We start from the raw sequence: 12,549 nt of genomic DNA on the forward strand, positions 1-12,549 counted from the left end.
CTGGACGTGTGCTTCAGCTATCATGTCCCTACTCAAATAATGTGAATGATTGAACTTAATGTCATGGTACACCATTCAGTAGCTTGAATCTATGATTTCATGTCACATTGAATTCAGAAATCTTAGCAAAAGCTAGCAAGCAGTCTGTTGGCTGGTACTCAATTCATAAAATGATGTTCTGAGCTGAAAAGGTAATTGCTCCTTTTAGTCTAAAATATATGATATTTTCAATCCGATATCTATTGTGTCATCTTAAAACTCTTGAAATAATTGAAGCTGCAGTTTCTACTTTGAAGTGTACAAAAGCTGAAGAATCACCTCAACCACATAGTTCCAAATAGCACCTTAAATTACATCTCTACATGAAAAGTATGATTAACAGATTAAGCAGCAATCATGATAGAACCCCCTATTCTACAACTATTGACAAATCTACACATTGCCTCATCATATGAAGCATTATTCTTGGCATGCTCAATGTTTTCTTTGTGAAAGAATTACAGATCATTTTCATCCAATTTGCAGATAATGGATTGCAACAATTTAATGCAGTGTGTTACTGGTGCCTTGTATTTAAAATGGGCAAACTTCATTCTCGGGTATTGGCTGCTGAGCAAAGGTATCATGTTTGCTACACTCTTCATGTTTTGTTGCATTAACATAAGAAGTCTTCATTCTTGCAGCAGTGGACATTTCACTCCGATTATGGTTACCACCTTGCATTGCATGGTCTGCTGTTGGGTTGGCATCAGATTCACTGAGGCTGAACATTTGCAGGACACATTGCCTAAACTGGATAAACATAAGAAAAGATCTGTAAGTCAAATGTAAGAAAAGCTTTAATAATTGCTGTCTGAATTTTAACCTTTATACTGTACTATTATCCTGCCAAACATGAAAGCAAATTGAAATAGGAAACAATTGCTATACCATCTGTGGGGGAAGAAAGAGTCAGTTTCTAGCTGGTGAATGTTTCTCCAGAAGAAATGAGTACATTTTCATCAGAAACAAACTTTAACCTTTGCTATGAAGTTTTTGTTCTGAAAACATCACTGCCCTATTAGTTGGAAAAAATTGCTTCATAGGATTAATACCTGGGATTGATAAATGGAGCCCAAAATAAACTGGAAGTACAAATTAGATTGAAGGTGACTATTAATACTTTGTTAAGTTCTGATTGTTTTTTAAAGGCAGGGCTACCTTTTGTTTTTTGTTACAAAGTGTAACACAGTATGATTTGAGGTTACTCGTCAGCCACACCAATTGAGAATTTTTCAAAGATACCATGTAGAAATAATATCCCATATCACTTAGGCAGCGGTTCCAATTTTACTTACGATCAATTGAAGGATTGAAAGATTTGCTTGAAAGATTTTATTGGATTTAGCTAATGCTTTGTGGCAACAGCATTACATCTTGCAATCTCTCTGAAGTACTCTGATGAATTTGCACTGCCAGGCACTTTTATGTTTCAAGGTTTCACACACCAACTTTCATCTGAAAGGTGAAAAATTGAACTGCTTTCAGATCTATTGCAGAGCTTTCCTATGACCTGTGATGACAAGCAGAAGGGAGCTGGTTAGGCGGGCTCTGCTGTTGCAGAATTTACATGTACTGGTGCTTTGATGTTTTAACCTAGATTCATAATGTATATATATGTATCTATATTTTCCTTGTATTGAGACTGCAGTCTAGCATTATTGGAAATGGAAGGAAATGTTGAATTTCTGTCAGTGGAACAAGTTGTTATTATCTCTGTGAGCCTTGAGGTCATGGATCAGAAACACACATGTGCACAACATAAAAGGCAAAAGATCATCTCCTGAACAATCCACCTTCCCCACTCTATCAAGCACCTCCTGCCCCATCCCTGGCAGGGTTTGTGGGTCTCACTCAGAAAAGCAGGAGGAAGTCTTACCCCCCGCAGCCTACAGAGGAGAAGTCAACATGGGTCCCATCAACCACTTCAGAATGTGCAAACCTAAACTGGAAACAATGTTTGCATTCCGAGAAGAAGAAAAGATCCAGATGAAGATATGACTAGGTTAGAGAAGATAAACTCCCTTAGGAGTTTGCAAAGATTCTACATGACATGTAAAACTTTGACAAATTCTATAGATGTGTAGTGGAAAGTATATTGACTGACAGCCTGGTATGGAAACACCAATGCCCTTGAATGGAATATCCTAAAAACGTACTGGATACAGCCCAGTCCATCACATGTTAAGATGTCCCCACCACTGAGCACATTTACATGAAGCACTATTGCAGGAAAGTGGTAACAACATTGTCTTTCACACACTGGTTGAATGCCCCAGCTTTTGCTGTTTTTCATTGATTCCGTTATGGTTGTTATTCTATTATGGATTTATTGAATATGCATACAAGAAAATGAATCTCTGGGTTGCATCTGGTGACATATATGTACTTTGATAACAAACTTACTTGGAACTTTTACTTTGAACTTTCAGCTGCCCACATTACACCTCAGTCTATTTTTACATTAGTGGTTTCTTTATACTTTCTGCATATGCTACAGTTTGACGGAGAAGGGTTCCATGTCATAGAAGATGGGAAGAAAGTACATCTTGTGGGATGTTATTCTGCCTGAAAAAGCTCAGCGGTTACACCTATTATAGGATTAAAAATTCTGACCATTTTATTTGTCATTTGGGCTCACAGTATTGGAATAACGAATATAGGTTGGGAATGCAATGAAACAGCAACACAATATTTCTGCTGGACACTATGACCAGTGTGAACCCACAGTACGAAGTCCTGATGGAGCTATACAGGTGTTAATTCAGAACAGCAGCAGCATCTTTAATGGTACAAGCATCCTTATGCAGAAATCCTTGTCTTGGATAAGGTCACTGAGGCAGAAAAGCAGGAGGAAGTCTTAATCCCTACAGCCTACAGAGGAGAAATCAACACCCTGACAACAGTGGCGCCAAGAAAACAACCTCTCCCTCAGTGTCAAAGAATCAAAGGAGCTGATCGTGGATTAAAGGAGGAATGGAGATAGGCTAGCCCCTATTGACATCAATAGGACTGTAGTTGAGAGAGTGAATAATTCCATGTTCCTTGATATACGCATCACCAAGGATGATAACTGGAATGTATATACTGGTTGTGTGGTGAGAAAAGCACAACGGCATCTCTTTCACCTCAGACAGCTGAAGTTTACCATGAGTTCCCAGATCCTCAGCACTTCCTACAGGGGCACCATCGAGAGTATCCTGATTGTCTGTGTCCACGCCTGGTCCAGGAGCTGTATTATCACAAGGCACGGCAGAGAGTGGTGTGGACAGCCCAGCTCGTCTATGGATGTGAACTTCCCTCTATTCGGGACATTTACAGCAGTAGCTGCATAAAAAGGGTACAGAGGATCATCAGGGACCCCAGCCACCACAACCAGAAACTGTTTCAGATGCTTCCATCTGGAAAACGGCACTGCAGCATTAATGCCAGGAACAACAGGCTCCGGGACAGCTTCTTTCACCAGGCCATCAGATTTATCAATACACATCGATCTGATTGCGTATCTGACTGTACATTGTATCAGACTGTACATATGTGTATTCAAGACAATCCTTATACTTAAGCATTGCTTGCAACAGAGACACAACATAAAGATTTTTGCTCCTGTATGTTGTGAGATGCATGTAAGAAAAAAAAAGTCTAATTCTAATTCTAATTCTTTGATACCTCCAGATAACTTGAATCTGTTGACCTCTCTATGTGAAGATAGATCTTGTTGATAAATCAGTGGTAGGTTAGTAGTATACAAGTTCTTCACAAACTGACATAGATAGTAAATCTGTAATAATGACTTCTTCAGCATAACACCACAAAGAATATGTGAACATTAACTGAATTTCTTAAATGTAGACAAATAAAATAATCTACCTTTTATTGGAATAAATGGCAGAAAAGAACATATTCTGCAAATCACCCAGATATTTTCAGGCATTTTGTAATTGCTTCCAGTACTGGCTATTCTATCAGATGCCAAGCTGCTTTTCCCACACTACTGTCAATAGTCTTCATACCATTCAGAACTCTGCTGCTTACATTCCAAAAAATCCCAAATTCCCAGCATGGTTAAACAATGTGTAATTTTAGAAACTGATCTACGGTAACTCAGGTATCACTCGTTGGGGTAATTTTGTATGCAAATGAAATCAATTCTACCACTCGTATTTGCTTAGCTGTATCGGTAAATTTTGACAATTCTGGACACCGTGTTTACCATATTTTGATGTTGTATTTTGCCATGGTTCTTTCTTCCTTATACAATGACAGTGTGCAACTGCACTTAACAAATAATAGCTGTTGGTTAAGCTCACACTTCCCACACTTCCCACTTACAAAATGTGGGAGAGGAAAATAGAGTGGAAGAGGGATAAATAAAAGCCGTAAGGGTGTGCGACAGGAGCGTTTCACGCGGGTAGAAAATTAAGTTTGCTTTTCCAGTCAAATTTTTAACATGAAGCAATCTATTTTTTCCAGTTAGTTCACATATAAATAGAGAGCAGAAGTAGCCTATTTCAATATTTGGCACAATAATTGCTGTTACGATTGTAACAATACTCTACATTCTTTTCTAACCTTGGCAAACACTGACTCTGCTTCAGTTGCCCACTGAGAAAAATAACCAGTTACTTTTACACAAAAACCCTTAGTTCTCGGCTCTCCCACAGGAGGAAACAATCTCAACATGGACTCTGTCACAATCTGCCAGATCTTTTATCTTTTGGGTTCTCTTTTCTTCAAAAAAATGTTTGGAGCTGGTGTGAAATTGTAAAATCCTTTATGATTTATTTCATGAAAGTATTATTAAAATTTTCAATTAAATTGACAAACAAGAAGAGTGATTAAGAAGGGTTATGGAATACTTGCTTTTATTAGTTGAGGTACTGAGTTCAAAAGTCAAGAGGTTAGGTTGCAACTTTATAAAACTCTGGTTAGGCCACATCCGAAATATTGCATACTGTTCTGGTTGCCCTACTTTAGAAAGAATGTTGGGGCTTTGGAGAGGATCCAGAAGAAGTTTACCACGATGCTGCCTGGTTTAGAGGGTATGTGCTGTCACGAGAGGACAGATAAACTTGAGATGTTTTCAAGGAGTGTCGGAGGCTGAAGATAGATCTGGTAGAGGTTTACAAGATTATGACAGGCATAGACGGTGGACACTTAGTATATTTTCCCATGGTGAGAGGGGGTAAGTTCAAAGGGGACGTGAGAGGTAAGGTTTTACTCAGAGAGTCATAGATGCCTGGAATGTACTGCCTGGTATGGTGGCAGAGGCAAATAGATTGCAGTCTTTTAAGAGACATTCGGATAGGTACATGGATGTAAGGAAGATAGAGGGATATGCACATGGTATATGTAGAAGGGATTAGTGTTCGGGTGTTTTTAATTAGGTTTTTAGCTGGTTTGGCACAACACTGTGGGGCAAATAGCCTGTTCTTGTACTCTACTGTTCCACGTTCTAAGTTTCTACAAACTGCGCAGGTATTTGTCAAATGACATTTGTCATGCTGTTATGTCGTTGTACGTCTTCATGCCTTGTAGCGCATCAAGCAGCATTTTTGCTGTTTCTGTGACAAAGTGACTGATTTTTACGAGGCCCAGTTGCTAGCTCGATGCTCAGCCCAGCACGGATGGGAAGGGTGTAAGGACCCATCCGGATTCAAACCCAGGACCATTTGCCGTGAAGTCCAGTGCTGATGCCACTATACCACCAGCACTGTATTTGGTATGTATTTTCTCCATTTTGGCAACAGTTATGTGAAAAGTTATCTATATCTTATTTATATAAATGCATTTGTACTCATCAACATTTTAATTTATATAATTAATGTGTTGTGGTAGGGACATTTGACTTTCCATGTTTAACACCATATTCAAAATACTGTGTTACGACACTAACTTCGCAATAAATTTGCAAAATATCTTCAAATGCATGTGGTGTAATCATTGCTGCACAGTTCTATCATTGTTATTTGTATAGCAGCAAGTTTGACTCTTATCACTGTTACTGACACCATATATATTAGCAAAAGCAAGCTTTTTTCACTGAAACCCTAGGGGAAATAATATCGTACCTGTTTGTTCATAAACACATAAATGACTGGATTATAAACTGTAGCAGTTTTTGAGAAAAAAGCTGGTATTGCGGCCAGCCGAGGATCTAACTCAATGGCTGGACAAGCAGTCACAGTTATGGAGAAAGCTGCGTATGGGGACCAGCAGAAAAGAAAGGCCAGTATCATAACAATAACCATCCTGGTGACTTGTTTTTCTGGTTTTCTTGCTACTCCCAGTCTCCCTTGTGTACTTGAAACCTACAGCAAGAGAAGGTACAGTATAGTCAACTGCTCCATCCTTAACGTTGTCTTGCATTTTAGTTATTTATCTGTTTTCACACAAATTTCAAGGCCAAAAAATCTGTAAATACTTGTAACCTTTCTGATTGCAGACTTCATATTTTCTCCATGTCAACTTTATTATGATCCTTTTGAAATATTGAAATTTGAAACAGTGTAGGGAAATGTATCATCATGCACTTTGGTGGAAGGAATAAAGGCATAGACTGTTCTCAAAACAGGGAAACAAGTTCAGAAATTAGAGCTACAAGGGGACTTGGGAGTCCTTGTGCCGGATTCCCTAGAGGTTAACTTGCAGGTTGCGCCTGTGATCAGGAAGGCAAATGCAATGTTAGCATTCATTGAGAGGACTAGAATAAAGAAGCAAGGATGTAATGCTGAGACATTATAAAGACCACATTTGGAGTATTATGACGGTTTTGGCCCCATATCTAAGATAGGATGTGCCGGCATTGGGGAGGGTCCAGAGGAGGATTACGAGAATGATTCTGGAAATGAAAGGGTTAACACATGAGACATTTAAAGAGTCTGGGACTGTACTTGTTGGAGTTTAGAAGAACGGGGGGGGGGGGGTGATCTCAATGAAACCTATGGAATATTGAAATGCCTAGAAAGCTTAGATGTGGAGAGGATGTTTCCAATAGTGGGAGACCTGAGAACACAGCCTCAGAATAGAAAGAGATCCCTTTGGGACAGAAATGAAAATGAACTTCTTTAGCCAGAATGTGGAGAATCTCTGGAATTCATTGCCACAGTCACATGTGGAGACCAAGTCACTGGTCAAGTATTTCCAGAGCTATTCATCACGGAACGAACATTCTAAACCAACTGGGAATGAAACTAAAAGTGATTATATCTTGTTTTGAAGTGCTGAGGCCTGAAAGGAAATCCTATCAGGTGAGAACCAATGCAAATATAACCAGGAAAAGGCTGAGAAAACCTTTCACAGAAGGCAGAAGCTCATCCCACCTCTTGTTATCTGAAAAAACTGATCCTTCCATGCTTTGTTTGAAGGTCTACAACTTCTTCCCTCCTCCATCAGATGTCTGAATGGACAATGATCCCATGTACACTATCTCACTACTTTTTTTGCTCTCTTGTTGCACTACTTATGTAACTGAATTTTATATATATTTCTTAGTTACATATGTGACTAAATTATTTCTTAATTTTAAAATTTATTATGAATTACAATGTACTGCTGCTGCAAAACAACGTATTTCATGACATTTTCCAGCAATACTAACCTGATTCTGATAACAATGTTTGGAAACAATACAGACCAAATTCTTTCCATTATTTAATCAAACATGTAAATGCTCTAAGTAACTAGCACCAATGCAGCAAATAAAAATAATTCCAAAATGCAAATAACCTTATTTCGAACTGCTTGCCACAGCAACATTTTTATACAATGTCAGTGAAGGTAAAGAAATGCAGGTTGACTTCAGGAAGGGGAGGGAGGGTGCGCACAAGCCAGTCTACATTGGTGAGTCAGCAGTGGAGAGAATCAGCAACTTCACATTCCTGGGCATTAACTTATCAGGTGACCTATCCTGCGCCCAACATATAGATTAAATCACAAGAAACCTCTGCCAGCACTTTTATTTCTTAGAAGGTTAAAGGGGTTCGGCATGTCACTGAACACTGTAACAAACTACAGATGTACTGCTAAAAACATTGACTGATTGCACCATGGTCTGGTGCAACTTGAATGCAAGTAATGATAGAATATCGTGAACTCTGCCCCCTGCATCACTGGCACTTCCTTCTCCACCATCCTAAGTACCCACTCAGGCCTCAACGTCAAGGCGGCAGCATGCGTTATCAAAGATCCCAACCTCCTTCCAGCTGCCATTGGGCAAGAACTACAGGAGTCTAAAGTTCCCACACTGCTGATGTCAAAATAGTTGCTCCCTTCATCAATTTGCTTCTGGAACCAACCTGCACAAGTATAATCACTCCCAAAGAAGAGCAACATCATGACCACTTTTCACCACTATGGGCTTTTTTATTTCCCAGTTGTTCTTTGTTTAATTTCTGTTTACAGTTTGCTTTCTTTTGATGTGAATGTTTTCTTGTGACTCTGATGCCATGCGCATGTGACGCACTGTAAGATTTTCATTGGACCTGTACTTGTATATGTGAAACTAAACTCAACTTTTGACTTTCTTCCTTATATCCGCAGAAATGCCATTCAAATAATTATCTTTTAACTTATCCATATAATATAGCCTTGCTGAAGGCCATTATCTATTGCCTTTCTTCTGAGGAGGCAATTAGGTCCGGGGTTGGATTCTTCTAGAGTTACGTGTAGACTATACCAGGAAGGATCATACATTTATCTCCGAGGACAACAGTGAACTAGATAGGCTTTTGTGCAAAGCCAGCTTTTATCAACACCAATTTCTTTACTTCAGATTTATTTAATTACTGGAATTTTAATCTTCCAAATGCCATAATGGGATTTAAGCTCCTGTCTCTGGAGAAACATCTCAAATCTCTAGATGCTTTTGCAGTCAGTTCACCATTAAGTTACATTTTCTTGGGCTTCAATCCTAAACCATGTGTAAGCCACTTGTGAAGACTCCAGTATAAACTATAGCAACATAGGGATCTATGAAGGAATCTCAAACTTGCTGGCACTTACAAATTGTGTTCTATATGTAACTACTGGCATTTTGTAGTAAGCTCCAGCCCAGTTTGAATAAAATGATAAGGTCAGATTTTTATTAAGAAAACCAACACACCATAAAATTAACATTCTTGAAATTTATGATTAAGCCAAAAAGTAGAATCATTTGCTTTGAAAATTTACCTTCCTTAGTTTCCTCAACAGCTTCCCATAAGACACAAATATAACCAATAAAGGCATAATGAAGCAACTTGTAAAAAGAGCAATAATGTAGGTGTGATCATTGAATTCTCCAGAATACCTGCAAGAAATAAAACAGTTGTATTGACTATCAGTGTATTAACTACTATTAAGCACAGATGTTAAAAACTAGAATGCAGCACTGTTAAAATCTGATAGTAGCCTTACAACACACAAAAAAATGCTGGAGGAATTCAGCAGGCCAGGCAGCATCTGTGGAAAAAAGTACAGTCAACGTTTTGGGCATCTGCAGATGTTCTCTCATTTGTGATAGTAACCTTAAACACTACAACATTGTTACTGCAGTTGAAGAATTGTTTTACATGGCTCAAATATGATAAACTATGTTGTTTACATATAATGTCACATTAATAACTTGCCTAATTCAAAAAGGACATCACATGTCCTTCCAATTACAGGAGCTTTCTGTAAAGAATATTCAACATGATTTCATATCACTTAACAATCTAATGCCCTAATCTCATTCTCTGCTGTCAGAACAAGGGTAGGTTTCTTCGTGTTCTTATCTACTACACCATGAGCCTCTACATCCAGCACCTCATCCTCCATAAATTCTGCCATCTCCAATAGGAACCTATAAGTAAGCAATCTCCCCCCTCCCCCCACCCTTTCCATCAGGACTGCCCTCTACGTAACTTCCTTCCCAATGATTTTCCTCCTGGCACTTATCCCTACAGGTGGGGCAAGTCCTATACCCCCTCCCTTACCACCGTTCAGGGCCTCAAACAGTCCTTCCAGATGAGGTAGCTCTTCACCTGTGAATCCATCGTGGTCTTCGATTATATCCAGGGCTCTCGCCGCATCCTCCTCTGTGTTGGTAAGAGCCAACACCGATTGGGGGGACTGCTGCGTCAAGAACTTTCACTCCGTCTGTCACAAGAGGCAGGATCTCCTGGTGGCTACCCATTTCAGTTTGACTTCCCATTCCCAATCTGACATGTCTGTCCATGTCCTCCTCTACTGTCATGGTCGGAGCAGCAATACTTCATATTCTGTCTGGGGAGTCTCCGACATCAATTTCTCTAACTTCTGACAACTTCTTTCCCTCCCCCTACCCTCCTGTTCTGGCTTCTGTTGCCTTCTTTACTGGTCTTGATGAAAGGTCTCGGCCTGAAACATCATCCTTTTATTCCCCTCCATAGATGCTGCCTGACCTGTTGAGTTCTTCCAGCATTTTGTGTAGGTGCATCTAATGTGAGTTCTCCTTAGCATAATTAAACTAAGTCACAAGAAATTTCAAGGGAAGAATTCTGCTGAAACAAAACATAATGCCAAAAATTATACGTATTGCCATAAATATTTCCATTATCATGGAAATGTGTGGAAACAGAAGTGGAGAATTAAATTGCTTTTTTCACCCATCTAACCAAGTTAGAATTTAATTAATGCTTTTATATGTAGTGTAATTAATAAATAATTGAATTCAGCTGCTCAATCCTTTAGACATTAAGCTATTTTCAAAGGATGTGTAGCTTAGTAAACAATGGTCCAATATTTTATATGAAATTCACTTAAGTTCAAAACTGGTAGCAATGGGCTGAAGCGCACTCAATCTATTCCATTGTTCACACATGTCTGCAGTTGTATATACAGGTTGAATACAATGCATTTTAGATTCCAAATTCCGAAAACCATCAAGATACATTTTTTTAAGCATTGACATGACATCACAAATGGAAAATTCCACAAAGCACTGGGAAGGTTCCTATGTGAATATTTGGATAGACAAGGAATTATAAGGGGTAGTCAACATGGTTTTGTGCTGGGTAGATAGTTTGTAACCAACCTTAGAGAGTTTTTAGAGGAAGTACCAGGAATATTGATGAAGGTAAGGCATTGGATGTTGTCTGCACAGACTTTAGCAAGGCCTTTGATGAGGTCCCATGTGGGAGGTTAGTCAAGAAGCTTCAGTTGCTTGGCATTCAAGATGAGGTAATAAACTGGATTAGACATAAAAACATAGAAAATCTACAGCACAGTACAGGCCCTTTGGCCCACAAAGCTGTGCCAAACATGTCCTTACTTTAGAAATTACCTAGGGTTACCCATAGCCCTCTATTTTTCTAAGCTCCATGTACCTGTTTAGGAGTCTCTTAAAAGACCCTATCGTATCCACATTCACCATCATCACTGGCAGCCCATTCCATGCACTCACCATTCTCTGTGTAAAAAACTTACCCCTGACATCTCCTCTGTACCTATTTCCAAGCACCTTAAAACTGTGGCCTCTTGTGCTAGCTATTTCAGCCCTGGGAAAAAACCTCTGACTATCCACACAATCAATGCCTATCATCATCTTATACACCTCTATCAAGTCACCTCTCATCCTCCGTCGCTCCAAGGAAAAAAGGCTGAGCTCACTCAACCTATTCTCATAAGGCATGCTCCCCAATCCAGGCAACATCCTTGTAAATCTCCTCTGCACCCTTTCTATGGTTTCCACATCCTTCCTATAGTGAGACAACCAGAACTGAGCACAGTACTCCAAGTGGTGTCTGACCAGGGTCCTATATAGCTGCAACATTACCTCTCAGCTCCTAAACGCAATCCCATGACTGATGAAGGCCAATGCACCACATGCTTTCTTAACCACAGAGTCAACCTGCATAGCAGCTTTGAGTGTCCTATGGACTCGGACCCCAAGATCCCTCTGATCCTCCACACTGCCAAGAGTCTTACCATTAATACTATATTCTGCCATCATATTTGACCTACCAAAATGAACCACCTCACACTTATCTAGGTTGAACTCCATCTGCCACTTCTCAGCCCAGTTTTGCATTCAGACATTGGCTTTGTGGAATAAGCCAGAGTAGTTGTGGATAGTTCCAACTCTGACTGGAGGCATGTACGGGTCTCTGCACACCAGAGACAGTTCTGAGTAGAGACCTCACATATGTAATGAACAGAAGTTAATGAAGAATTGGATGACTTCAAAGTTCAAAGTAAATTTACTATCACTATACACAATCCCGAGTTTCATTTTCTTGCAGGCATACTCAATAAATCTATAGAATAATAACCATCACCAATTTGGGCATTCAACCAGTGTGCAAAATACAACAAACTGGCAAATACAAAAACAAATAAATAAGCAATAACTATCGAGAACATGAGATGAAGAGTCCTTGAAAATGAGACCATTTGTTGTGGGAACAATTCAATGATGGGGCAAGTGAAGTTGAGTGAGATATCCCCTTTGGTCCAAGAACCTGAAACTGGTGGTGTGAGTCATGAGGCTCCGGCACCATCTTCCTGATG

The 12,549-nt window shown here is 39.4% G+C and overlaps 1 protein-coding gene across 1 annotated transcript in view; it reads right to left on the bottom strand.

The window, feature by feature from the left end:
* Positions 1-573: 573 nt before the first annotated feature.
* valopa (vertebrate ancient long opsin a) overlaps positions 574-12,549 on the bottom strand; it is a 34,002-nt gene continuing 22,026 nt past the window's right edge. The window contains exons 3-5 of the mRNA XM_059947996.1: positions 9,211-9,328; positions 6,111-6,350; positions 574-792 (exon numbers count right to left, since the gene is read on the bottom strand). Coding sequence (XP_059803979.1) covers positions 574-792; positions 6,111-6,350; positions 9,211-9,328 — 577 coding nt within the window. The remainder of the gene's footprint in view (positions 793-6,110; positions 6,351-9,210; positions 9,329-12,549) is intronic.

This window comes from Hypanus sabinus, chromosome 22 (genome assembly GCF_030144855.1).
Source record: "Hypanus sabinus isolate sHypSab1 chromosome 22, sHypSab1.hap1, whole genome shotgun sequence".
Lineage (NCBI taxonomy): Eukaryota > Metazoa > Chordata > Chondrichthyes > Myliobatiformes > Dasyatidae > Hypanus > Hypanus sabinus.